Below are 26,606 nucleotides of genomic sequence, written 5' to 3' on the forward strand. Positions count from 1 at the left end.
AGCTTTCAAGCAACTCAAATTTGTACTGCAATGCAAGTATTATATCAAAATTAATTAAAAGCCAATTTCTCAATGAAACTTGGAAGCAAAAGCCATTAGCAGACCTTGCTTGCTCCAAGTTCAAGCACTTCAAAAGCACTTTAGCCACATTTGCGGCACTTTATGAACCTTGAGTAAAGTACGAGAAAGAATCGCAAGCATGGAGGAACCGCGTAAAGCACATCAGAGTCAACATTAAATATCACTTCAGCGAGCAAAGGGCTCATTTTGTCCCCATAAGCAGCATCAAAATAAACGTTACGTCCAGTAATGTTTAGCGTTTATCTTCCTTCATTTCTTTCCTTCCAAGAAGAAATAAGCAGGTTATGTCTACTGAGAAATGAAGAGGGAATCCAAGTGTGCTAACGCAAGTGCGCTAACGCACGGCCCCTTTGAGCAGCTGGCTAATGCTAATGAAATAGTCATGTCCGCTCGCCTTTGGACACTCGGCGTGTAAGACAAAGCAGCGCTGAGTGGCAGCTCGTGTAGCGATTAGCACGCTAGGCTAAGCAGGACGGCTAACTCATTAGTCGACATGTGTTCTTCAAGAAGCCCAGCTTGTCTTCTTACTGTGCTTCGGCACACATACATTTAAATGAACATCCATTATTATCTGGGTTGGGGACCGGGATAACGCTGAAGCAAACATTTACAAACGAGCCCTGTCATGAATCAATATCTTCAAACATAAATAGGGCACAAATATGGCACGGTGCGGCTCTTACCGTGACACTTCATTAAGTAAGGGTACAGCACTTCCTTCTCAGTAAAGTCGGGGATCAAACTCAGCAGGGTCTGGATTTTGCCAACCTAACAAAGGAAAGGGACAGGTAGAGCCATTTCCAGGCTAATGACAAAAACGAAATAAAGAACAAAACGGGACCGAACCTGTCCTGGCCGCCGAGACACTTGCGCCAGGAAGGATACAAGTGTTTCCTTCTGCTCGGCCAAGGCGTTCACCCTCTGCAGCGAGAGATGGAAAATGAAGGAAATATCGTTTAAGAGGAGACTCGTGATGCCTTTAACACAAATCCAAAACAATCAATAAAGGCCTCGAGTTGCCAGCCTTGGATTAATCTTAAAGACGTAAGTGCATGGACAGAGATGAGACGTGACATAAATCCTTCTTCGTTAATCTGAACGGATCCTGAGACATGGCAAATGCGTATATTCTTACACAACATGGCTCTGCGTGAATTTCACGTCTGCATGCGTGTGTGCTTCTAAGCGAGAGTACAATCGGGCAATTAGAGCCATGCGGTGCACATCCCTGGCCTTTGATTTCTTTATCTATTCATTTCGTCCTCGGCCTCGGTCCCCTTAGCGACCAGACTGCTCCTAAAAGCTGCAGCTGCTCCGGGGGAACGTCTCACCCTTCCTCTCCACTTACACATGTTCCTGCTTGTACTTCTTAACAACTCGACGCTCACCCCCGCACACAGCCGCACGCCGCCTTTCCTGATAGGCTCGTATTGTGCGTGGTGTCCGTCTACTTAAAAGCTTTTCAGAGTTTTTTGCTTAACTGTGTGATGGGATGGGCGCGCTTGCTTTGCTCCGGCAAGGCCTTAAGAGGGACGGCGGATGAAAAACTTTCACACAGGTTATGTCGTTACGCCATTCTCGGTGAGCACCGCTACAATAGTTAGCATCTGACCAATAAGTAAAAATGCACTATCCCAATTTGTAATTGGCTTTAGTGCATTGAGCTAAAAATGTAAAGATGGATTTTTGTATTGTAAACAACCATTTTTGTTGCAAACATTCTCATAACATGATTACGTTGAGAAATTGCAATCAAGGCTCAAACCACACGCTGCTGCATATCTGAACTCTGTCCAGGGATACATATAAGGTCTGGATGGAACGTTATCCATAGTTTGGGTTGAATTAGTGATGAAGGGGGAGAGCGCTCATTAAAGCCCATCATGTCAGCCGAAGCTGTTCAATGATTGAAAAGGAATAGCACCCCAGATAGATGTCTGCAAAAAAAAAAAAGTAGGAGCAGACGTGATGAAATCGCCCTCATTTTGAGTGCCTTCTAGTTTTTTGAATGAAGTAAATAATTTTAACGTTCATTTTCAAGATGTACTGCTTGATTTTTACGTGTAAAATTTCTAGGAAAAAAGTGTTGCAAATATAATAAAAATAAAAAGTAGTATATTTCTGTTGAAATAGTGATGACGTGCAGCGCTCCGTGAAACATATTTTCATTAGCAGGCACTTAAGTCGTGCATGCAAGCAAACGCCTGAGCGGGGTGATCTTCCGGCAAGCGAGCGAGAAGTAATTGCTGTGAGTCTCTTCAATTTAGCACCCGTCTATCGACTATTTCTCGGCCATCCGTCACCGTCTGCTCCGGCCATCTAGCGTCTACATATTCATTTCCCAGAGCTCGCGGCGAAGCCATTGAGCTGTAAGGCATGAACTGCGCCTAAATAAGTGAAGTAGAAGTCTGAGGCGGTCGACCACGGAGAAGCAGACGCCGTGGGACGCAAATGCAAAAGGCTGGATAAATTAGTCAAAACCTGCGGTGGCTGAATGCATCCGGCCGTCGCGAGACTTTGATGACTGGACAGAGGCACCAAGGAATTGTGATGGACTAAAAACATTAGCACTTTCCATTTTGCTTCTGATGTGAATTTTAATTGTCATCACATGGCTGCGGAGTGTCGAAGCAGGGAGGCGAGGCCTAGAAATCTAGTGTAGAAAGAGATCTCGAATAGAACGAACGACTGGAGCCCCAGAACACAGCCCTGAGGGACTCCTCAAGAAGTTAAAAAAAATAACAATGTAGAAATGTGGAACATTTTGTCGTTCGCATCGCAGTCATGATAGGAAAGGACATAGACGGTGAGAGAATGACAAAAGCCCTGAGGTACTTCGCTTAGATAGCACTTGATATACGTGTGGCAACACTTACAGCAAGCATGAACTTGGCATCTTCCACTTTGCCCAAGTCCAGAAGGGTCAGGAACAGATCTGAAGCCGGTCTATAACAGGCAAAGTGGTTGGCAAGCCGCTCAGCCATGGCGCTCACTGCAACACAATGGGCACCTTTGGTCAAAGTCTTTTTTTTTTTTTTTTTTAATTGCACGCTACTCGGGTGTTGTGTGCCTTACGCTTGTCGATGGCTTTGTCATTGTTTTCCTCCAAAACCTTCCGGAAGACAAAGGCCATGCTGTGGCCTTTGCTGTTCGGACTGGTGTAAAGTTCCTCCAGCATCTCAACGGCTGACTCCAAATCGTCCCTGAGGACAAAACCAAGAATTCACGTCAGAAAGATATTGCCTTTTTTTCCTTTAACTTCTGCAGCTCAGTGAATCGTTGGTGCACAAAACCGTGAAAATCCAAAGCTCTGCAGATATCGGCCAACTCAATCTGGCAACCTGGCCTGGCGAGTACACTTAACCGTGCCCACCCCCCCTCTTCCGCAGTCGCCATGGCAATGAATATTTAACAGCAGCGGCGTGCGCAAGTGTCCAGAGGTGGCTGAGCATATCCACCCTGATTGTTGCGACCGGGACCGTCTGAATAATTCAGCGGGGGCCCCGCTAAATGCGGTTCTCTCTGCTTTCCGGCTTCCCCACCCGGGCTCTTAAGCAGTCAGCTCGACTCAGGCGCAGCGGGGCCGCGCGTGTCAGAGCGGCTCAGGGCAGCGCTAACCGAGGTCAAGGTTCAAGCTGACAGGGCCACGCAAACGATGGCCACCCGGGCGTGAGCCCGTCTCGTTGTTTCTTTCACTTTCTGCCGCGCTGCAGACTTGGCGCTAATGTGGCAAGTGGCGTGATGAAAGTTTGATGCGCGACGCCTTTTCTATTTTGTCCACCGTTGTTTGAAGGGGCGGTGGAGGATGGCTGTTTTCACTACATTAAAAGGAAGCCATGAATAATCCTATTATGCTCGTGTCTCCATTTGTTCTGGACGTTCTGCTTGCTTGCTAAGTAAGCTTTTTATGCTAAGAGTTTGTCATAATGAGTCTCGTCACGCACTTGCCTGGCGCTAACGTGCTAAAACTATTGCTCCTTGTGTGATGGGCCGCATTTGGCGAAATAAGTTGCAGAACTTTTTCAACGTGTAGACTCCCATTTGTTAATCCAAAGTCGCAATGTCGGGACTTACCGCTTGATGTGAGCCAGGGCCGTGTTGTTGGTGAACAACATGGCAGACACGTTGAGGCTGGTGCCGAGACCCTCCATGAGCGACTGCACCTCGCTAATTGCCGCCACGTCGCCTTGGCTGCCGAGGGCCTGCACCAGCCTGGTGACGGCCAGCTGCGAGGGCACGTGGTCCTGGTGCAGCATCCGCTTGAACGTCTCCATGGCGTCTGAGGGGTGAGAAAGCAGACCCCGCATTGTGTTCTGCTTGACCTTGTGTACGCGTTGTGCGTATCGGCGCTACCTTTAGTCTGGCCGCGCTTGCTGTGCGTCACCACGAGCAAGCTGTTGGCAGTGTCGCTCAGCTGGAAGTTGGGCACACGAGACTGGGCGCTAAAATAGAAAATGAGGATAGGTTGCAATGTTTGAACATTTCTATGAACTGAAGACATAGCTGCCATAGATGACTAGATCATTTTGACCTTCAGGTCTTCCCTAGCGGGATACGAGAACAACATTCTCATAAATATTGACAACTGCGCTCCAGATGGAGATTTATCGCTCTTAAGTGGACCAAACCGAGATGCCCGTTGGCTTTCAGCATGACAAGGGACAGGGATTTGTCGCCACTGAAAGCAAATCTTTTTTTTTTGTTTGTTCTAAACCGGAGCGAGCCGGTTAATATCTCTGCGGTGTCTCTGAACTTTGCAACATTAGGCGGCATCGCATTTAGAAAAAAAAAAAACGACAACAGAACTAATCCTGAAGACAAAGTAGAGAGAATGCAAGCTCAATGATGGAGGGCACGTCTGAGCCTCTTACGAAAATAATACAGACACGAAGGGCTCGAGCAACGGCAGCACCAACGAGACGTTTTGCGCCGAGCAGCGTATGTGGTCCAGGTGTCGTTTTGCAGATGAAGGCTCTGCCAAATCATCGTGCCACCAAAACCTCAATCAGACTCTGATTTATGATGAGAGACCCGCAAGCAGATTAATCCGTGTGCTCAATTGAGCATCGGGCCGGGCAGTCGTTATCGCTTATCGCCGCGGCGACACCAGTGGCCACGTGGCGGCCGGGATCGCAGCGGGAACGGGGCCGCTGTGCTTGGGCTCTGAATTACTCTTATCAGGTGAGAGAACCTCAAGAGGCTCTCTTGCGCGCACACACACGCACACGCTTTGCCTTGCAGGCATATTTGCACTTCAGCCAATGACTCCATCATCTCCCTCATCAGCACAGCCTCAATCCCTTAATCTGGCTGGAAGACCCCCCCCCCCCCCCCTCCGCTACTCAATTCTGTCCAGATTGCCTCTAAACAAATGCAGAAAAACGAATGCCTATAGCGTCTTCATTAACCTCCTTGCCGATTAAATCTCGACATGCTCGCCTTTTCTTTTTTCCCCCCACTTAGCTCTTTTTATCTCACCATTATCATCTTCCCCAGCCTGACTATGCTCTCAGCTCATTCCGCTCCTCAGCGCGAGCGCGGATCAAATAAGACAAAATACAAGCAATCTTTCCCGCGGTGCCAGGAAGCCCGTCAACGAGAGCGAAGCTGCGTTATCGTGCCGGCGGGTCTTAAAGCGCTGCCATTATTTCTTATAACATGAGAGGAAGAATCATGTAGGCCCATAAAAACAGCATTGCATGATAAGTGCTTCTTTGGTTTCCTCTGAAGGACACATTTAAAAATAAAAAAAATAAAAAGGAAAAAAAGCAGCTTGGTAGCACCCATAGGCCATATCGGCAACAGGGCAACACTGCTTTCGATTCTGCATGTGGAAAGAAATCTACAAGAAACTACAACGGCACTGGATGGATGATTTGGCCTTGCTGGGATTTTGTCATTAAGATTCATCTCCTATTCATAAGCAAACAGTCGCTTGGATGTGCACCAAAATTTAATGGCTTGGCTCAAGTCCCACAACTTGTGCGGAACACAAACAAAACCTCCTTGGCGACTTCAAAGAAAGGAAAGCGCCACATTTGACATCACTGCGGCGAGGCCACTTACACGTCCTTGACGGCCATGGCGTCCTCCAGAGATCCTCCGGCCAGCAGGGAGCGAATGACGTGGTCGTAGGAGGCGGGGCCCAAAGCCACGCCCTTTTTGTCGGCTTCCATCAACTGTTTGTAGGCCTCTGGCGGTGACAGCAAGAGCAGACTTGTGGCGAATTCTCACTACTCAGCCCTCAACATCTATTTGATTATGTAATTTAACTACAGTGTGATATATCTCAAGATTTTGACTTGGCATAATTTTGTTGAGTGGACATTAAATAAGCAACAATTAATGTTTTTTCATACAAAAATTAGGCAGGAATTGGCCATCTGAATTTTGTACATTTGTATTGAATCTACTCACGAGTTTTGACTTGAAATTTTCTTGACTTTTTTGAAAATGCGTGGGGTTAAATGTTTTGAGACCTTCAATAAGTTAATTTTTTTAGAATTGCATGGCTTGTGCTATTGTGACCTCACGTACCTATTTGAGAAACAGTGACTATTAAGACTTCATCTTTTTTTTGCCTACCCAGCATTCTGCCATTAACATTCATCAAATCTCAAGAAATTGGACATGAAGCTAAGCCTTCCATTTTCACTCTCATTGGGATCAAAGTAACTTCCGGGCTTCATTAAATCTCGACCTCCAGCGTCTTACCGTTGCCTTTATCTTTCTTGCAGAGGGCCAGAAGTCGCATTTGATACTGGGCGTCACTTTCCACACTTCTGGGGGCCGCTTCTGCTTTGACCTGCTGTGTGTTGGCGGCTTGTTGGAACCAAGTCTGTAAGACACAAACACACACACCATCTCAAACCCAGGCTGATGTTTCCATCACAACACTGCAAACGCTCTCCTGGCTCTAACAAGTTGCTGCACATAGTGTGTGTGTGTGTGTGTGTGTGTGTGTGTGTGTGTGTGTGTGTGTGTGTGTGTGTGTGTGTGTGCGTGTGTGCGTGTGTGCGTGTGTGCGATGTGGGGTGGCCAGGCAAGGCCAGGCCAGGGCCCCCCGATGCTTGCTCACCCGTGTAGCAGCGAGGGGAGGGGGTTAAGATGTATTGGCTGGGGGCAAATTAGGGCTGGCACCAGAGGGGAGAGACTGGGGGGTGGGGGGTCAAAGAGACGCGTACATGTTAAAAGCGCGGGGAGCGGGGATGTCAACTCAGAGAGCCCCTTGGGTCACCTAGTTCATCGCCTGGGGCAACAGCGATCACTTCTTGTCTCGTCAAAGCTTGGTGCACAAGGAGGAAGAGGAGAAATATTCAGCAAATGGTAAAGCCTCCCCTGGCTCGGGTTGTTGTCCCAAATCGTCTTAATTTGGTCTTTTAAGACAGATTTCATGCACATACAAGAGCAAGGGGGCGAGCCATATGGTGGCATTTAGCTGCTGGCTTAATTAGAGATTTGCACACACACAAACACAAACACACGCACAAGCACACACACACGCACACACACGCACACACACGCGCACACACACACAGCACACAGCACACTGTAATTCCTTTCAGCATCCAGCCGCTCTGATTGACCACAGCGCAATCCTGTTTGCTCCGCTTCATGTAATGAACAGAGGCTTAAAAAAGTGGAGCGTGGCGGGGGCACACAGAGCACTTGATAAGAGGGTTTCAACCCCTCCCTGCTACCCCGCCGTATTTTAAGGGGCTCTCTTGATACATACAAGAGGGGGCGAGGTCAACATGCTCTTTAAGTGATCCAGTTTGCCGGCTGCTAATTATTCAACTTCACGGCTTGACACTGGAGTGATGGCGACGTGCACGGGAATGTGGCGATGGAGATGCTCGGCTTGTTGTCGGACTTGGCTGCTTAAGTGTGGTATTGGACCTCAGGCGTTTTTAAGTTACTGCAGTGCTCTTGGGAGTGTCAAGATTTCTCTGCTCCATCGCCTCCTTTCCCCACCAGGAGCCTTCCGGCTGTTATTCTTGGCAATAACAGTTGGCCGGATGCGTGGGCTATTTCGTTACCTCGGGCACCTCAAAGGGCACTTCCTGGCCATTGCTCTTGAGGACATCGGCCAGCAGTCGCAGCGTCCTCTCACGGGGAATGATGTTCTCCTCCTGGATCTTGGTCCACACGGCCTCGGCCTTCTGCCAGTCGTTGGTCTCCTCTGGTAGAGAGGCGGCAATGCGACAACTCCATTTGAGGGCAATCAAGGCACTCATCCGATCAACTGACTAATGTGTGCTGATGCCGTCATGCACATAAGAACTTGGAACGAACTGACAATCAGCTTTAATGGGCCCAATCAGCACGGTTGCAATCACACCCAAAAAAAAAAAAAAAAAAAACAACAACAGAAGAGGGACTCACTGCAGAGACGGAGGAGGTAACTGTACATCTCGTCCCGGTCGCACTCAAACAACTTGGAGGTCATGTCCACCATCTGCTCCAGGGGCTCCATCTAAGTGCAGGGAGAATGTGCGTTTTGTCATGTGGAGGCGTGATGCGGCACATTGGCGACGGGCTTACATGGTGGTTCCCGATGCATTTGTCAGCGTACCACTGCAGACGCCCCGGCCTGGCCCTCAGCCCTGGGGTCTAGGAGGGCGACACAACGGGAGAAAATTGGGAACAATTTCCATCAAGGCATTGTCGCAAACTGCAATTTCATTTCTGCTGCCAGCGAATACGATTTCAGTGATCTTATACACTAAATACATTTTTGTTTGACAGTGACACACATTCGTGTTTTGAGTCCACTTTTTTGTGGAGTGGATCAGCAGGTCAAAATGATCTTGAAATTTTGCAACGAGTGGTCAAATACGGGTTGACATAAATTGATAGCGCAGATTTAGTCTGCTCCGTGGAGTGATGAGGTGATTATGAGCAAAGAACACAGATCAGGATTTCATCTGTTCGTCTCTTGGGGCCTGCACACAATCTGAATAAGACTAGGATGGCGAAATGTCCCTCTCGCTCGGTGGTAATCTGAGAGCAGCGGAGTGGAAAAAAAAAAAAAGTGAGCCAGAAAGTTGATCTGAAGGAGGGAGGGGATGAACGGCGCTCAATCCCTGCTTGGCCTTTTTGATGGGAGCCCCGTCAAGAAAAGACTGGCAGGCTTCATCCTGAACTGCTGCTCCCTCTGCCAATCTCTTTCAATCCCAGCCTTTTCCTACAAATCCTCCCCTTCCCTCCCGCCTCTCTCTCCCTCCCAGGCAGGCAGAGGCATTATGCGCTTACCCAAGCAGCCAAAGGGACAAATTAAAATGTGTCGCACTCACTCTCTCCCTCAGCCGCTCTAATCTTCTTAGAGAGCAAAGCCCAGTGCAAGTGTTCCCATCTTTTCCTCCCTTTCGATTCCTTTTTATTTTGTTTGGCAGTCTCCACATGCAAACACACGCTTCGTTTGGAATCCCTCAGGCCTCGGAGCCCTATAATCTGTAATTCACTTTGAAAAGGCAACGTTTTCTTTTTTATTTATTTTATTTTGTTCCTGTCCTTACTTGTCTTAGTTGCGGATCAAAACAAGTGGAGCAACAATGTGTGTCCAGTACATTAGAAGCACCATCTCACTTCCCACTGTAATGTTTTAATTCCTTTAATCACCCTGACCACTTAAACCACGCGCACACAAACACACATGAGCACGGCTGGACCTGTCATAAAGACTTACCGCTCTTTAGCAATGCAACCTAACCTTGACCAAACACACACACACATCAGGCCGCATGACAATGTCCAACATAAGCAGGAGCATTTAGCACAAAATTGGCCACCTTTCTCTATCATTACATTTAATTAGCTGTGATTAATCAGCTGCCAATTATAGCAAACACAGCCTAAAGAGGGCCAGCCAGCCAGCCGGCCGGCCGGCACTCACGGGGACAGCCACTTAACACCTTCTCTGTGCTCGCTTCTGCGCGCTTCTATGCGTGCATCTGACTTTTACTGCTCTAATGACTGGAACACAACTTTCCATTATCGCCTCGAGTAGGAGAGATACGATCGTTGACAGCAGAGCGGTGCGGTTGCGTGACCAGAGATTTGGAAACCTCATCGCGAGTAGGTACGTGCCAATGTGTGTTAATTCATTTGTAAATTACACAAAAAAATATAAAGAGCATCGTGCAGGAGGAGCTGGAGCCTGTGGAGTTGAGCTGAGATTCAAACCCGGAAGCGCTTGACTACGGGGAACACAATCCAACCACCCTGTCAATCAACGTGGACCGAGAAGTCGTCACGAATTAGCGTCGAAATCCGAGGTTCTACAGTACACGGCTCCCTCTGGTGACTCTTCAAGTGGGCGGAGCCTATCCACTGTATTATTTACTGTGCTGCATGTGGCAATACCCTCTGAGGGACTGTGATGAACCTTCAGCCTGACATATGGTAAGCGTGTGTGTGCGTGTGAGCTCATCTGACAGTTCAAACCCATGTCTGACACCAACATGCTTGATAGCTTGTGTGTTCATCTCCAATCTTTAGTAGGGCTTTGCCCCCCCCCACACACACACACACACACACACACACAGAGTTGGCATTTAGCCGACACTGTTGTAAACCGGATAAGGGCAGCGCAGACACAATAACACGTTGATAGCACTTGGGAGGGTCGTGAAATCCTCAAGAGGCCCAAATCCCTCTTTTAGCGGCTGGGGGACATTCTTCAATCTGTTTGGCCAACCTAATGGCCTTGTTCCCTCCGATGTCTCATGTCCTGATCTGTTTATTCGTCAATCTCCCTGTGCTGATACCCAGCTTGTGAGCACGCAATTCATCCGTGTGTCACTCGCCGCTTATCGGCCCGCCTCGCCTCAATTTTACACTCGTCTACGGGCTTCATCGTGTACATTTAGGTCATAGTGGGGACAGCAATAATGTAGAGAAAACGATTTTGATGATCCCATTGGGAATTAAAATGGTCTATTTGTTCAACTGATGTATTTTTTAACTCGATTACCTCAATGATCTTGCGAGCTTCGCGGTAGCGGCCCGTCTGCAAGAAGGCGAAGAACAGGGCGTAGAGCATGGTCATCTCTCCGCGCTCTTGGCTCACTACGTCCATGGCTGCAGAAAAACATAAAGACGACATTTTGTTTCTGCTATTTGGCATGCGGGCACGAAAGCCTGAATGAAGCCCTCTCGCAAAACGGCTGCTGGGCTTTTCACGCACTATCTCTGGCCTGCAGCTGACGGTGTATTCAGCAGAGATAGAAGGGAAAAACTCGTGATTCTGTATATTCGGACCGCGCAAATAAACTCTGAATGGACTCGGGAGGGGAAAAGCCAGACAAAAAGTCCAAATAGTTCACGCCGTGCAGTGTTTGGCCTGCCCTTTGCGACATGAGCAGCTCCAAAAAAGGCCCACACGGGTCAAGAACATTTGAAGAGCCATTTTATGTTTTTCATTTTTTCTTTTTTAAAGTCTGCTGCTTTTCATCGCATTTATGTTTCCGGTGGGGTCAGTCACCTCTTTTTGAGGTCACGTGAGGGTGGAGGAGTTTTTGGCGGATGCAAGAGCGCATAAGAGGGCTTTTTGGGTGGTAGTTGGGGAGGGGGTGAAGAGATGCACTCCAGAACCACTTGCCCCTCCGGCACATTTCATGCACAGCAAACAGGACGACAAAAGAAGGGGGGAAAAAAACGACTTTCATTTACAAAGCCACCTAACGCAATTATGGAAAGCAGGATCGACTCCTTACAAAAGATCAAAAGAGCAAAGAGTGCCGCTGTGATTGTTTCGTCTGGCGTTGGTGCATTTGTCATCCCTCGCGAGAGTTGGCCGTCTCGTTGACTTGATTGATTGGCATCAATTTATAAGGTAGGACGACAGCCTTTGCTCTAGCAGGAACAATGAAGATGCACGTAAATGGCGAGCAGAACGCTGCTTTTGAGACCTTTTTGCAGGAGCTCCGTGTCGCCGTTCTCCACCAGGCTAACAATGATGTCGTGGAGGCGCGGCAGGTGGCCGTAGCGCTTCTGACATTCCAGCGCGGCGTCGAGAGCTCCCGACAGGTCATCGCTGTCCAAAACACACAAAGGAAAAGAGAGCAAGTGAGTCACATGTGCAATCGGGTGGGAGAGAATACAGAGCGTTAACCCGGCGCCCTCGCGCTCAGGCACAATGAGCCGGCCGACAGCACGACTGCAGGTGATGAGGCCTTTTGGCCCCAATACATCGTTCTCACACAATCGTGTAAAGGGGTGGGGGTGGGGTGGTAATGTCTCTGGACAGGCTTTCACTGGTGGCAGACAAAAAAGGGCCGTCTTTAGCTTGGGCGCTCATATCCAACTTTTTCGCTTCTTTTATCCTTGCAAGCACCGTTTCCATGTAGCCTCACCTCTTGAATACTCAAACGTCCATTCTCGCCCTCGCCACCTTTTGTTTGTCTGAATTCAAAACAAGACTTCCACCAGAAAACTCAAGAAAATGTAATACTGTTTAGATGTTCCATCTTAAAACTGGTAGTTAAACGGAGCATGATCATATTTCAAAGCAAAAATATGAATCAATCCCAAAATGTGAAGAACTTTCAGAGCTTTTGGATGAAATTTCAGGATCAACCTACATGATGAAAATTTAGGACAGTTTCAAAATCTTCAGTTCCACGCATGCAGCCAGTAGATTTGACGGAGGGCTGAAACGCAGACGGCTTGATAAAGGAACAGAGAGAACCCAAATGCGAAGACAAGTTGAAGGAGGAAACGGGGAACCAACACAAGAGACGGCTTCTCTTCAATTGGTGGTGTTGTGACAGCCCAGCTGTCAATCCCTTGATTGGGTAATTACCATGTCAATCACACAGAGGTCAAAGCAGAAAGGGCGAGGATGCTGAGTGAGGAGGAACTGATCACGGTTGATTTGGGTCTGTGTGTGTGTGTGGTCTCATAAGCAACCCCTGCAAAGACCAGACCAGCTCCGGCCTTGAATTCACCTTCTGCGACACCAGAGAGGAAACGACGAGCGTTGCCTAGTAAATTTCTGATGAGGAAGATGGAGGATAGCTATATTTAGCAACGCCACTGAAGAGCCATCCAACAATACGGCATCAACATTTTTGCTATACACTTCTTTTCTTTCTTCTCAAGAGCTCGACCTACTATAATACTTCACTTCTATACGAGACATCTAAAAAGGAGCCATCACTTGGCCTGGCATTGCAATTACGCCTCTCCCCCTCCCCTCCTGAAAAAAAGAGCTAAGGATGTCAAACGATAGATAATTTCCCCCTGTTACAATTTAAATGTCACTTTGCGTTGCCATTTACTCGCGCGCAGCTCCGTTAATGTCCCCAGCTTTGCACGTCAGCCACTTTCCAGCCAATTAAGCCCTGGAAAAAAAAAAAAAAAAAAGCATAAGCAGAGCTTCGCTAGTGGATTAGACAAGGAAGCTAATTGTGCCCCGTCCTTCCTTCGCTGTGTGACGAAGACGGGCAGGCCTGTTATCAAGCCACTGTCCTACTACGGGGGAGGACGGGACCTGTCTGGAGGACACAAATGAGCCGCTGATCATGACACCAGCAGCCTGCACAGGGAGGCCGTTTAGCTATGCTAATAGCAAGGGCCACAGAGCGCGAGGGACGCGACCTTTGAGAAGCGTGACTTCAAACTCTTGCCTGTGCAGGTGGATGAAATTTTATGACAGTGTTTGGAATCTGGAAGAAATGGTTCCAGACAATAAGTTTGTTTTGTTACTCTAAGCATCTCCGCTCTGTATTTACCATTTGCAAAATTATTATTCACTTCCTTGTGCCGTCATCTCCCAGTCCAATTGGCATTTTTATGGCTAATCGCTTTGAGAAGCAGCGGCAGCCGCTCGTGGGTTAGCTCAGACAATACGGAGCGGGCGGACGGGCGAGAAGGCGAACGGTGCGGCGTGTATGATGGGCTGTCAAGGGCTAATCCGCCGCACAAGTGTTCATTAAGTCATTAAGTGGCGACGCGGCGGATGAGAGACGGATGCCGGCTTTGTCCTCGTGTATCGGCGCTCTACCCCCGCCTCCTCCCAACTACGCTGAGTGACGGAATGAAAACACACGAACAGAGAAAGCCGAGTCTAAAGTTGGCCACTCGATCGGACAGTGCATCAGCAACCATTTTACAAAGAGCAATCGCCAGTAATTTAGCAAAAGTTTCTTACCTTGAATTGGCTTCAGTGAATTTCCAGTTCCACACCGTACTTGTGTCGAATTGGCGCGCAATACGACTTTTGAATGCATCTGCTTGTTTTGGCTTACTGCTGATGACCCAAGAGTAAATTCACCCACTAATCTCGCCCAGGCAGCGATTAACGAGTGAACCGGGCAACGGCTTGTGCCAAAATTCTGACAAAAACAAACAGCCGCGGGGGAGCACCTGCAAAGCGCGCAAAGTACGACTTCCGAGGTAAACGCGCCGTCAAAGTATGAGCACAGCGTGTGTTTGTGAGACCCCAAACGGCGTGGCTGGAGTAAATCTAGCAATTAGTGCTCTGTACATAATTAACATGCTAATGAGTTGATCTACTTAAAAGCTACTCTGATAAACAGAGCACACACACAGAGGAGGTGAATGGCGCACAGGTGTCAAGGAGGCGGGCCAATACCAGTGACCCCCGTGGCCCATGTTTGATAACACGGATCTGCACTTTGCGTTGACAAAGAACCACAAACACGACGCATGCACGCACACATGCACACCTTGGGAAATTGCAGTGGGTGGGCAGGCAGGGAAGGGGAGGGGGCTCCTGGGAGAGGTTGCAGCTGCTGAGTCCAAAACAACAAAGCCACATGCAGAGGGGACCACATCAAACGCACACAAATGAGCAATTTCCACATCCTCTCTCTGTCAGAGTCGCCGAACCGGAACGTCACCTCGGCTATGATCACGGGGAGGGATGAACGACGCGCCCGACAGCTGCCAAATGGATGCGGTGTGCTCACAAACAAAGAGGCGATAAGCCTCACCTGTCCAAGTAGGCGCTAACAAGCGGCGCGCAGAGATTGGCGCTGGGCTTAGCCAATCCCAGCGTGAAGATGGTGTCTTGGAGGCGCTGGACCACGGGTGCGCCGCCTTTGGCCACTGCGGCGTTGAGGGTGTGGAAGAACATGGTGGTGTGGCTGTCGTTCAGCACCACGTCCTTCTCCTTCATCTCCTTCAGGATGTCCACGGCCTCTGCATGGGAGGCGGAAGCAAAGTTGCCAGAAAGATCAACAAAGACCCACATATAATCAACATAGAGGGAAATGGGGAAAAAAAGAAAGTCGGAGCGCAAATGTTGCAATAAAAGGGCCTTTTAGCTAAATCCACGTGGGGACGACAAACCCGTATTAAAAGAGCATTTTGTTCCCAACGGGGGATGCAAATGCAAGGCTGGATAATAGCAACTCTGCTCTAATTGCTACGTGCGCTTTTCTAAGCGAGACTACAATTAGCGGACCCCTAGAACGAGGGCCATCTTTTTGCATGGGCCGAGCGGAGAGGGGGTGGGGGCGGGCTAAATTATAGGTACGCGGCGCGGCGCCGAGGGCTGGCCGTGGCCTCGACCAGACCTCGCTAAACGGGATGAGGGACCCGTCCATTTTTCATGGAAATGCGGCGCCATTTACCTCGCCGGGCGCCCATCTGGCCGACTCAGGAGGGGGTCGAACGGTGAACGGGGGGGAGCGCGCGCATATGCGTGTGTGTGTGTTAGCGAGCCGAAGTCATTAAGATGCATTTAGCATCTATTTAAACACCCGCTAATGGGTTGATAGCGATACAGCCGCTTTCCAAAACAGATACTAATCTATACGCCGCGACCCGAGTGCATAACATGAACGTGTGCAGAATATATGGGAAGATTCTAGCAGTTGCGGCTGACTAAATCCATCACCATGGAATCTAAGATTTATATCAAACGCAACAGATTTCCTCATGCAATTGACCCAAGACATTCCCTCGGGTGTACCCTTGGATGTCACCTTTCATTTTCTGACCACGTGTGGATTGCTGCCAGCACCGCTACCAAAGTCTCAGTTCTCCTACCGACACTCTCCATCACCCCGTGACGCACCCACTAATCAGCCAGGCCAATGGCTCGGAGTTGATCCGCCCAAATGGAGCGCTCCGTCCACCGTTCCAGCCGCCTTGCACCCACGACTGCTTTTACCCGTCCGTTGAGCCGGGATGCGTAGCAGTCAGCTTAGCCGAGCAGCGGCAAAGTGAGCCGGACCACTCACTCGCGAGCATCGGGAGACGGGGAGGAGGACAGGCAAACAAACATGATGATCACAGTCCAATGGTTTATCTAATGCTCCGTGACTCGACTGCAGGTACAAAGAGTAGCAACTCACAGCACGCTATGTGAACTAGAAGACGGATGCGGCGGAGGCCAAGGGCAGGTCAGAGAGACAATTGGAGATGGAGAGGTGTCTTCAAAAAGAGATGGATGACTGAGGGAGGAAGCACGTGTTTTGTGAGATCTTCACTCCTTGGAGTAGTTTGTTTGTTTAGAAGGGGGTGACTACCTTCACTCATGCTCAACAAAAGTAAGCAGGCATGAGTTGAACTCAAGGAAAAGACAACACAAGCCATTCACAGAGGCGCTGTGATAAAAACAAAACGCCAGCCAACGTGATCTTCATCTGGGACCCGGTGAGCGCTGAAAGCTGGGAAGACCGCCGGCGGGGTGGGTGGGGGTGTTTGGCTAACATCAAGGTTAGCCAAGTGTGCTAATGCGGGTGACAAGCGTCTCGCCCGATGCGCGCACTCTGGCTAATGGCGACCGCTCTCGCACTGCCTCTGCGCAAGGCGGACACGGCAAGTGTCGTCCGGGGCCAACGAATGCCTTTTGCTTGGATTCACATGCAAATGTGTGTGCGCGCCGCCGCGCACCACTCAGCCACTTTGCTGGACATGATCTGCCAGGAGCATCAAGGCGGATTTCAATAATTCCACAAAAATACACACAGTCCTGTAATTTTCCTCCTCTCATTTCTCGCTGATGCAGGGGTGCGTGTACTTATGCACGATCGTGTGTGTGTGTGTGTGTGTGTGTATCGGGGGATGTCGACAGGCAGCGCAAAGAGGGAGGACAGCAGAAAGGACAGACAAGGGAAACATTTGGCTGTCACTGTGAGACAAAAAAAAAAAAGCAAAGCGGCAACACTGATGGTAATTGGCTCCTCGGCGGGCTGAAGGAAATCCACTGTGGCATTGTGGTCAGCTCATATGCACATTTTTAACATTCTTACAAAGACCGTGAGTGAATTTTTTTTTTTGTGGTGATCCAAAAAAAAAAAAAAAAAAAAAAAAAAAAAATCAAGCTACTTATTTCCTGTTTTGTTTCAAGCGTGTACTTTATATTGTGTAATATTTTGGAATTTATAGATTTTTGTGAGCCTTTTTTTTTTAGATTTATTATATACGGACTATATTTATAATTGTTCCTTATAATTTGGTATTTTTCATCATCAAAGATTATATTGATTAACGGGCATTTCCAAGTTCCTGACATTGTGAAAGTACGCTGAATGCACCGAGTCAACTCACGCCGAGCTTACCTTCTACTCGGCCGTTCTTGGCGAGCACCTTGACAAGTGCAATATATTTGTTGGCATCAAGTCCCACTGATGAGTCCTGGCGACTCCTGTGGAGGAGAGCGAGAGAGATTGTAAATTAATGTATTCCACCACTCACGGTAACGCAAGCCATCCTGTTGTTGTCAGATGCGGGGAGTGGATGACGGCTGAAGGAAACGGCCAAGCTTTCCCCGTGTTGGAGCGGCTCGGATCTAGCATTAATGTCTCTCCTAATACCGATCATGTTCAACTTTAATGGCATCCTACAGGTTAGAATGCAATCTTTGTGCGTCTACGCACATTTCCCTCTTGAGATTGAGCGCCTCCTCCACATTGTTGTGGCGGCAGCACAGGTTGATGAGGAAAGCGTAGGCCCCGAGGCTCATGTCGTCCTCATGTTGCTGCTTCAGCTCCAGGGCCCGCTGGAGGTTCTGCAAAGAGGCCAGAGCTCTTCAGACGAGAGGCCAAACATTCCAAATGCAGCAGAGCCTCACTGCACAGTGCAATGTCATGATTTCATCCAAACGCGATAGAAACGCAGCACACCTCCTCAGCCGAGAGAGCCTGGATGACTTGCTTTAGCGTGAAAGCCAGCGGTTTGTTTTCCGCTTTTAGCTCGGCCAGCTTCGCCTCTAGAAATGACACCTTTCCCTCGAGGCCCTGAGGGACGGTAAGCAAACAGAAAGGTTACCTCCTCTCAAAGGTGCAGGTAAAAAAAAAAAAACGTCGTCCTACATACGCTCAGGCGGGGTGCAGTTGACATCGGGCCGTTCGACACGCGCTCATTTGGGTCCACCAGCACGATCACATCCTGACACAAAGACAAATATGCAAAGTCGGGCCAAACTTCTTTTTAGTCCTTAAAATACTGAAAATGGACTCTTCAATTGGTCTCTACCAAGTGTGGATCTTTTGTAAGCTACCTTGATGAGCTCCGGAACATGGCAAGCCTCCAGCAAGTTTCTGATGCCTCTGTAGATATTTGAAGGGATGACGATATTCTGAAAAATAAAGAGAAGCACATGCGCTAAACATGTTTACATTGCACGCCCGCTGGAGGGCAAAAAAGTGGAACATTATGGAAGAAGCGGCGCATAAGTTGGTTATGGCTTTCATTTATCTCCGCCAATTGCAGGCTGTCACGGAGCTCGCATTTGAATTAGTGCTTAAATGAGGATGGAAATTAAAAGGCCAACTCAAGTGCTCTTGGGGCAGCCGAAAATGGACTGGGGGAAAAAAAAAACTTAAGTGGTAAAGTACAAAATTCAAATGAGCATGTGCTTTGGCTCCACAGCATCTTGACAGACTTTGAAATGTGGGGATTTTGTTTTTCATATCGGGATTGCGCTTTTTAGAGGATTTTCTATTAGTTTATTATTTCTATTAGAGGATTTTTTCCAATATTTTTATCATCATATTTTCCTGATGTATCAAAGTATTTGTATATGATTGGATATGTTGATGATATTTTTGTCTCGTGTGTGTTTGCGTACCCGCTCTTTCAGCTCGTTGAAGTAACGCCGCAATTTGTCTTCTTGTGCTTGCACTTCGCTCTCCGACATGCCGTCTATCAGATTGTACAGCAAGTAAGCGACCGTGTCTGGAAAAGCAAACAAAGACGGTGAGCGGCAGTCTCGAGAATACGTTTCATTTGCCACCACGTCAGTCAACGCGTCCATTTGAGTGTTTAGACGACGTTCCCGTTTGCCATCGTCCTGCTGACCGAGGCTGCTTTGGGGACATGCTGTGAGCGGGCGAGCGATGGCCGGTGCTGACAGGCGCGCCTAACTTCAACATAGACACACACACGCGGAGCAGAGCAAGACTCGCAGATGTCGTCTAACGAGATGTGACACGGACAACAATCTCCATGGCCCGCACCAGCACACACACACCAGTTTCAGCAGTGTAGGACACACACTGACACAGAGCGACATTAGCGCCTAACAAACACACATCTTCGCGCAGACATTTCACACTCTTCGCATGCTGCCAACACACACGTTAACGACTCAGCACTGTGTCAGCGGCCAGGCTACATTTCTGCAAATGGAGGACAAGAACAATTTTTTACACACACACTTGGACATAAACAGACACAGGCTTCATGGCGAGAAGTGGCCCAGTCAGCAGTGCCACTGAGACTGGAGATTGCACACATAGACGCGCGCACCCACACACGCGCACTATTTTCACGTCAATTGAATGATTGCTGCACGGCAATGACGGCTTACCTGCTGATTTGTCTTGCGCTTTGCTGAATCGCTCGTCTTCATAAAAGAGCTTGGTGATCTGAGAGAAGACAAAAAAAATAGCTGTTAGATCTCTATTGCACCAATAAAAAAAAGAAAACAAACATGATGCCAATGCTTAAACATTAATAGCAATTGTATTGTGCTTAATTTTTTTTTTGCAGTACTTAAATAGGTAAAAGTTTTGACAACTTCTTTTTACTATTCTGTCACATTTCTAATGTTTTACTGTCTTTCAAGTTAAAATGTTGTCAGAATCATTCATATTCAATTAAGTGAGGGAGCCAGCATACCACAAATAGAAATTGTCGACAAATGCTTGACGGAATGACAAATTGTTTGACAATGCAGTCAAGGAGCTCTTAGAGGACCAAAAAGACAATATTATTCACCAACATTGTTTCACTCGCACTTTTTTTGCGGTTGCAAGCCAGCCAGCATATAATCATTTGCATGTGCTCTGCAGCGTGCATAATACAGGGAAAAGACAGCAGATGGCCTCTGTCATCTCACATATTCTCACTAGATGTGACTTCGGTTGGAGCAGCGGCTCGGTAAAGTGATAGGCAGCTATTGTCATCTTTCTTGGATTCATTTTGAATCCTTAATGATTTTTTACCCCAAATCCTCCTTCGCTTTGTGTGTGTGTGTGTGCGTGTGTGTGTGCATATTTCCTAATAAACGGTGACATGGAGCTCTTACCTTCACCATATTCTCCGTGTCATCAGACCTGCAGTAGGGGGCAGTAGAGGACAAGGTATCAGCTCCCATTCCACACATTGTGCATGCACAAACACACGAACTAGCAAGTTTCCATTTGGCCCACAAAAACTTTTTTTTTTTGTTTTGCCAAAAATTTGTTCTTCGGTGTTTTAACTTGACATTTGTAAGCTTACTAATTTTCCAACTTAATAAACGGAAATGAGCGAAATCAAGTGTCTTGTGACGGGAATTATGGCTCGACTACAATTAAAAAGCAACGTACTAGTCATGTTTTAATTGACTCCATTTGTTAACTGGATGGCTCGCGAGTCACGCAACAATGCAGGCACGCAGTCACATCGCCATGGCGACAAAAGTGACAAGTATGGCACAAAACACCGCACGCGAGGCACCGACAAGACTTGACGCCCTCCAGCCCACAGGACAAGAGAGACGAGACGGCGGGACAAAAGCACGGCAAGGCACAAAAGCACACACACACACACAAGCTAAATGATGGCGTGTGACATCTCGGCTGCTGTCAGCGAGCCGGAGAGAAGAAGAGAGGTCTTTAATGATTAAATTATCCCTTGACCTTGTCTTTGACAGGTCCCCGCATCACAAAGGCGCGCACACACAAAAACACACGCGTGCGCATCCCATGTGACGGGTCCAATTATGACCCTGTCGCGGAGGCTCACGGAGTGCACGGGTGAGTGTGTGCGTGATTTAACGGAAGAAGCGGTGAGGAACAGAGACTGACTGAAAATAAAAATGAACTAATATAAAGTGCTTAGAGACACATGCGCGCACAGCAGTGCCTTGACTTAATAGACGACGAGTTTCACAAATGACTCAGCAAAGTGGCAGAGATAAAAATAAATGGCTGCCTGTGAGGATCGACATGTGTTGCTGCACCATTTTTGTTCAAATGTCTGTTCCTGCGGCATCCATGTAATTCATTTGGCCGTCAATGGCATCTCTTATTCTGTGTTTTTAATACGCAATGTGTAATTCTGGTTCCTTCACATTTTAGCTTGACAGCAAAAAACAGCTTTACGCTTATTTTATGATGAATTGTTTACTATCTGCGAAACTTCTACTTGTGAATTAAGTTGAGTTTGCTACCTTGTTATGGGCCTTTTAAACAATACTATTCCATCTTATTAATCTTTTATCTATTTTGACACATTTCTTTACCCTGATTGAAAACAGAATTCAGCTCAACTTTGTACATTTGAGCTTTTTCTACGTGTTTTTGTTGCTTGAGTCCTGGCGGACAAGTCAGCACTTTGCTGTGACTCGCCTCCAGCCTGGCTCAGGAGAGGCGGCCAGTCGGAAAGAGGGCAGGGGCGCACTGTTGGTGTGCAACTGTGTAGTGTTAAAACGCTAAATATTCATAAACACCCCGTTTCGATTGAAGCCCCGACTGCGACTGGGGGGTCCTGAGGCTAACTCTGGGACGCTTTGCGTGCGTGCTAGAATGAAACAGAGGGAGACCACAAGGCTAGTTCAGGCTATTTGGGGGGTGGGGTTGGGGTGGTTAGGGGGTAAGGGCAGCGGTGGGCATCTGCTTATTTGCATATCTCCCACGGTGCTTTGGGGTGAGGGCCAGCGGATGAAGCCTCCATATGCATGAGGCAGCCGTGTGCGTATGCTGCGTTTCACCCTGCAGCTGCACGGACGCGCACGCACGCGCGCGCACACACACCCACACACACACAAAGCGAGGCTCTGTAGATGGTGTGATAGGCAGCACATGTGGTATGCAAAACATATGCTGCTGTGACCTCCAATAGCGCTACAGGCCCCCCTAAAACACTAGTCGGGAGTGGCGTGGCAAAATATGGAAATGCAGGAACACACGCAAGCTGGAGACACGCGGGCAACACACACAACAGGTTAATTGACTCACTTTCTGAAGCCCTGGATGAGGCTGCTGCGGAAAAGCCCAAGGTCCAGTGGGGGGTGCGAGGGGTCCGACACTGCAAAAGAGAGGAAAGGAGAGATGAATAAATGCAGAAGGCTGTTTATTTCATCCAAACTGTCGACTTGTTTCCAAGTAGACTTAACTCTCCTTTGATGCCGCTTTCAAATCTCAAAGGGATTTATTTATATGCAACGAATTGGTTCGAACACTTAAGAAAAAACGCAGCTATCCATGTTGAAATTATGCAATGAAATAAAGAAAATTGTTGATTTTTATTTTGAATTTTAGACTTAACTCTCCTTTGATGCCCACTTTCAAATCTCAAAGGGATTTATTTATATGCAACGAATTGGTTCGAACACTTAAGCGAAAACACAGCTATCTATGTTGAAATTATGCAATGAAATAAAGAAAATTGTTGACTTTTAGTTTAAATTTTTGACTTGACTTCCCATTTAATGACCCTCAATTTCTTGTTTTGAGTGCATGGTACAAAATTACGGAGTCTAATATACGATTGGCCTTTTCGTTGTTTTCGATGGATATTCACTTATTTTCTCACTGGTAGGACTGTGACAAAATTAAAAAGTGTACATTGCATAATATTTACCTTCAATGAGGATTTACCATTTCTTTAAAGTGGGCTACAACCTACAAATATGAAGTCTACCCATATCACGTCTTGAGGTTCTACTTGTTAGTGGGACACTAATCATCTGGAAATAAAACTATTACGAAACACTAATTATTTAATGTCATAATCAACTTGAAATACATAAAAGCAGCAGCAAATGCAAAAATGAGCAAAGGAGACTAAAACCAGCTCCTGTAAAAGACAAATACAGCTCATATCATCCATTATTTAAGCGGGCACCCTTTCCTAGGCGCTCCCAGGTTCGGTTGAGGCGCCTCTCGTCCTTCGCTCTTTACATATTCACACACACTAATCTCTTAAAAGGTCTGATGAGCACCAAAGAGTGAGTATGTGTGTTTATGCATGTGTGTGTATGTGTGTGTGTGTGTTTGTGTGTGTGTTAGCCAATCAGCCCGCAGGCATAGCAGCAATTTTTTACAGTGACGAGCGCTCGAGATGCAGGGCAAGCTTGTCTCGAATGAGTGGAATCGTAACATGGCAGAATGTGTGTGTGAGCACGTGTGTGTGTGTGTGTGTACCCACACAAGGTATAGAGTTGAGCCAGGTTATTTGCAGCCAAAAACCGAATCTCTGAAGCTCTGAAACCCTCCGATTCCATTGAAATGCCTGCATCCTGAAAGATGACAACATTCAAGTCTTGTGATAAAGACACTAGCTAATTAATGCTAATGTATCATGTGAAACGCCATAGACAGGCTAACATAAAAGTTAGGATAACAATAAAAAGAGTTGGGTTAGGGTTAGGCGTACTTTAAAAATGTATTCAATACAAGGTACCTGTTAAAAATGTATACATTTGTCAGATTTGTTTCTACTTTTCCATGAGTCCAATGCTAAATATGTTATAAAAGACAAAATAAAATATATTATATAAAATATATTACAAACATTTGTCTGATTTTTTTTCTACCTCTCGTATGCGTGTTGTGTTCCAAAAGCATAAATATGTGTTCCAAAAGCATACACAAGCACCCAAGATTCAAAAATCACAAGCGCAACCCGCCTCCCTGCCGCAAAGTACCGTGAGAGCCTGATGAGCTGCATCAACGCTGGGGAAGACGGGATAGATGTAGCCAGATATGGTGTCAAAGTCCGGGGTGACGTCGAGTGCCTGCATGCCCTTCATCACCTCCACTACGCCTTCAAAACACACACGCACACAAATCCTAAATGAATTTTATTGACAAACAGTTTGTTTTAGCCATTTACTGCACTTTACTGCCTCCATTCAAGTGCAAGGCTGGAGTTGTGGAAGCTGCAGGAAAGTGTGGCTAAGCCATGAGCAAATACACTCTTGGCCCTCGAGTGAACAGCACACTTTTTTTCCAGATAAATGCTCGTGGATGCCAACCGCTCCACCTCGGACTAGGGTGGAATACATCGACACGCACTTGGGTCCGAGTGGACTCTAGCAAGCGTTGCCCTGCTCTCCAGCAGAGCCCTGAGGTCCTGCCCCGGGGAAGTCAGGCCTAAACAGTCAGATGCATATGGAACAGCCACTCTCTCACACACATACACACGCACACACAGATGCCCCCAAGAGTGTTTGTGTGTGTGTGTGTGTGTGTGTGTGTGTGTGTGTGTGTGTGTGTGTGTGTGTGCGCACATGCATGCAGTAGGCAGCAAGAGCAGCAGCACTTTGCATACGTCATATCCATACATTCACTTTAAGTGCGGTTTTGCACCGGAAATAGCCCGCATGTGTATGAGCACATCCAGCACACTCCCTCCCACGTGGCCTTCTGAAAACTACCTAAAAGTGCTTGAGTTGGCACCCTTCAACATGCCATGTGTATTTATGCTCCCCTCCCCATCAGGTTTCACAACACGCTCGTACGCAGAGCTCCGTTTCCGTATCCTCGTGGGACGTATGTGCTCACCTGGCAGTCTGGCTCTTTAGCTGAATAATAGATGAGTGCCAGGCTTTTACACGCCATTAAAACCTGTGGCCGCCTCAGAGCAGGTACGGCTACCTGAGCCAGCTCCGTCCATTTATACGCCTCGCTCCATATCGCTCATTCACCCAGCCCGCTTGCTATCCATCTTCTTCTCTCTCGCTTTGCTTTCTCCAAGAAAAAAAAGCAATCTTCCTCCTTCTCAATGGACTATCCATCCATTCAGCCGTCGGCTTGTCCATTCTTATCCCCCCCTCTAATCGCTTTTCCCGCTGCTTTTCTTTTTTCTTTTTATGAAAGAGAAGCAGTTCCTGCTGAATAATCTAGAATCAATTCCACCGCGGCAGACGAAACAAAAACAAGTGAATGGAGACCCTGGGCGCTCGAGGGGGAAAAGGCAAGAGTCTGCACACAAGCCATTGTGCTCATTGCAAAGTTAACAGACGCTGTTTGGATCACCAAGTGAGGCAACATTTCAATCTTGCAAATTTCTCCTTTTTCAAAAGATTTACTCGGTTGAGTAATTCACACTTGCCATGTTGGCAGACACTCAAGAAACCTGATCATCAGCGACCATCAGCGAGATAACTCCAAAAGAATAAGTTACAACATGACCGGGAGTGACAGAAAAAAAAAAAACTTACGACTCAACTCAAAATGTAACGCGCAATATCATGTGGCATCTCCATCTCATCCAAGTGATACTCTCAGCTTTGGGCCTTGTCTGAACAACTTTTACTTTTGCGCAGGGCTTGGAAGTGAGTCGGGGGGGGGGGGGTCCTCTCCAGGTCGGTTAGCGTGAAGGCTGACACAAATCCGGGCGAGAAGTATCAAAGTAGTGAGTTAAGGATGGCAACAGTCACAAGATATCATCGTCAGCCTCATGTCTGCAGGTTGACTGTCAAAAGATGAGAAGCAAGCACTGAGCGCTGAGAGCAACGACGGGCGGAGTGGAGCCAATGTCGTCTCCACCCCCGACCTTGGATGCGAGTACCTGTCACTTCTCCTTTTCTTACCCGAGAACCTGCCCTTGTGCGGGGGTACTATGTTTTACAGAAAGGTAAACAACAGTAGCGCCGAATCATTAATTAAGGCACAATGTAGTCTGCCCCATAGTTAGAAGTTTGAACCCCTGCTTCGGCTTTCCCATGTTCACCACATTTTTGTTGAAGATTTCTCCAGAAAAATAAAACCTGCTCAAATAGAATAAGGAAGCATTTGCACCTCGTTTCTAGCGAGCTGCGGTAGATTGAAGCGCTTGGTGGAAATTTCAATGGACAGCTTAGGAAGGTTCAAGGTGAGGTCGCAAGGGGAGGCAGGTGCTGGTGGGACAACACAGGAGCAGAATACACCCCCCCCCACACACACACACACACACACACACTTTCCTCAGCAGTATCCTCACCCCTCGCCCCTCCTTCCCCTGCTCTACCGTGTCAGAAGTGATAAAAAGTGCAGCACTTGGCGAGTGCTGACAAGCGATGACTAGCTGGCGGCAGGTGGGCAGTGCGGGCCGGCATATGCTTCCGCTAAATC

The 26,606-nt window shown here is 47.7% G+C and overlaps 1 protein-coding gene across 1 annotated transcript in view; it reads right to left on the reverse strand.

The window, feature by feature from the left end:
* Positions 1-26,606, reverse strand: part of lrpprc (leucine-rich pentatricopeptide repeat containing) — a 33,533-nt gene that overhangs the window by 1,488 nt on the left and 5,439 nt on the right. The window contains exons 12-36 of the mRNA XM_049735681.1: positions 24,197-24,315; positions 23,698-23,788; positions 22,506-22,575; positions 20,591-20,618; positions 19,871-19,928; positions 19,130-19,236; positions 18,560-18,637; positions 18,376-18,447; positions 18,183-18,296; positions 17,937-18,067; positions 17,619-17,704; positions 15,042-15,249; positions 11,994-12,118; positions 11,057-11,163; positions 8,626-8,694; positions 8,467-8,557; positions 8,121-8,263; positions 6,796-6,919; positions 6,148-6,274; positions 4,435-4,523; positions 4,156-4,360; positions 3,157-3,284; positions 2,958-3,073; positions 928-1,002; positions 765-849 (exon numbers count right to left, since the gene is read on the reverse strand). Coding sequence (XP_049591638.1) covers positions 765-849; positions 928-1,002; positions 2,958-3,073; positions 3,157-3,284; positions 4,156-4,360; positions 4,435-4,523; positions 6,148-6,274; positions 6,796-6,919; positions 8,121-8,263; positions 8,467-8,557; positions 8,626-8,694; positions 11,057-11,163; positions 11,994-12,118; positions 15,042-15,249; positions 17,619-17,704; positions 17,937-18,067; positions 18,183-18,296; positions 18,376-18,447; positions 18,560-18,637; positions 19,130-19,236; positions 19,871-19,928; positions 20,591-20,618; positions 22,506-22,575; positions 23,698-23,788; positions 24,197-24,315 — 2,646 coding nt within the window. The remainder of the gene's footprint in view (positions 1-764; positions 850-927; positions 1,003-2,957; positions 3,074-3,156; positions 3,285-4,155; positions 4,361-4,434; positions 4,524-6,147; positions 6,275-6,795; positions 6,920-8,120; positions 8,264-8,466; positions 8,558-8,625; positions 8,695-11,056; positions 11,164-11,993; positions 12,119-15,041; positions 15,250-17,618; positions 17,705-17,936; positions 18,068-18,182; positions 18,297-18,375; positions 18,448-18,559; positions 18,638-19,129; positions 19,237-19,870; positions 19,929-20,590; positions 20,619-22,505; positions 22,576-23,697; positions 23,789-24,196; positions 24,316-26,606) is intronic.

Source organism: Syngnathus scovelli, chromosome 12 (genome assembly GCF_024217435.2).
Source record: "Syngnathus scovelli strain Florida chromosome 12, RoL_Ssco_1.2, whole genome shotgun sequence".
Classification (NCBI taxonomy): domain Eukaryota; kingdom Metazoa; phylum Chordata; class Actinopteri; order Syngnathiformes; family Syngnathidae; genus Syngnathus; species Syngnathus scovelli.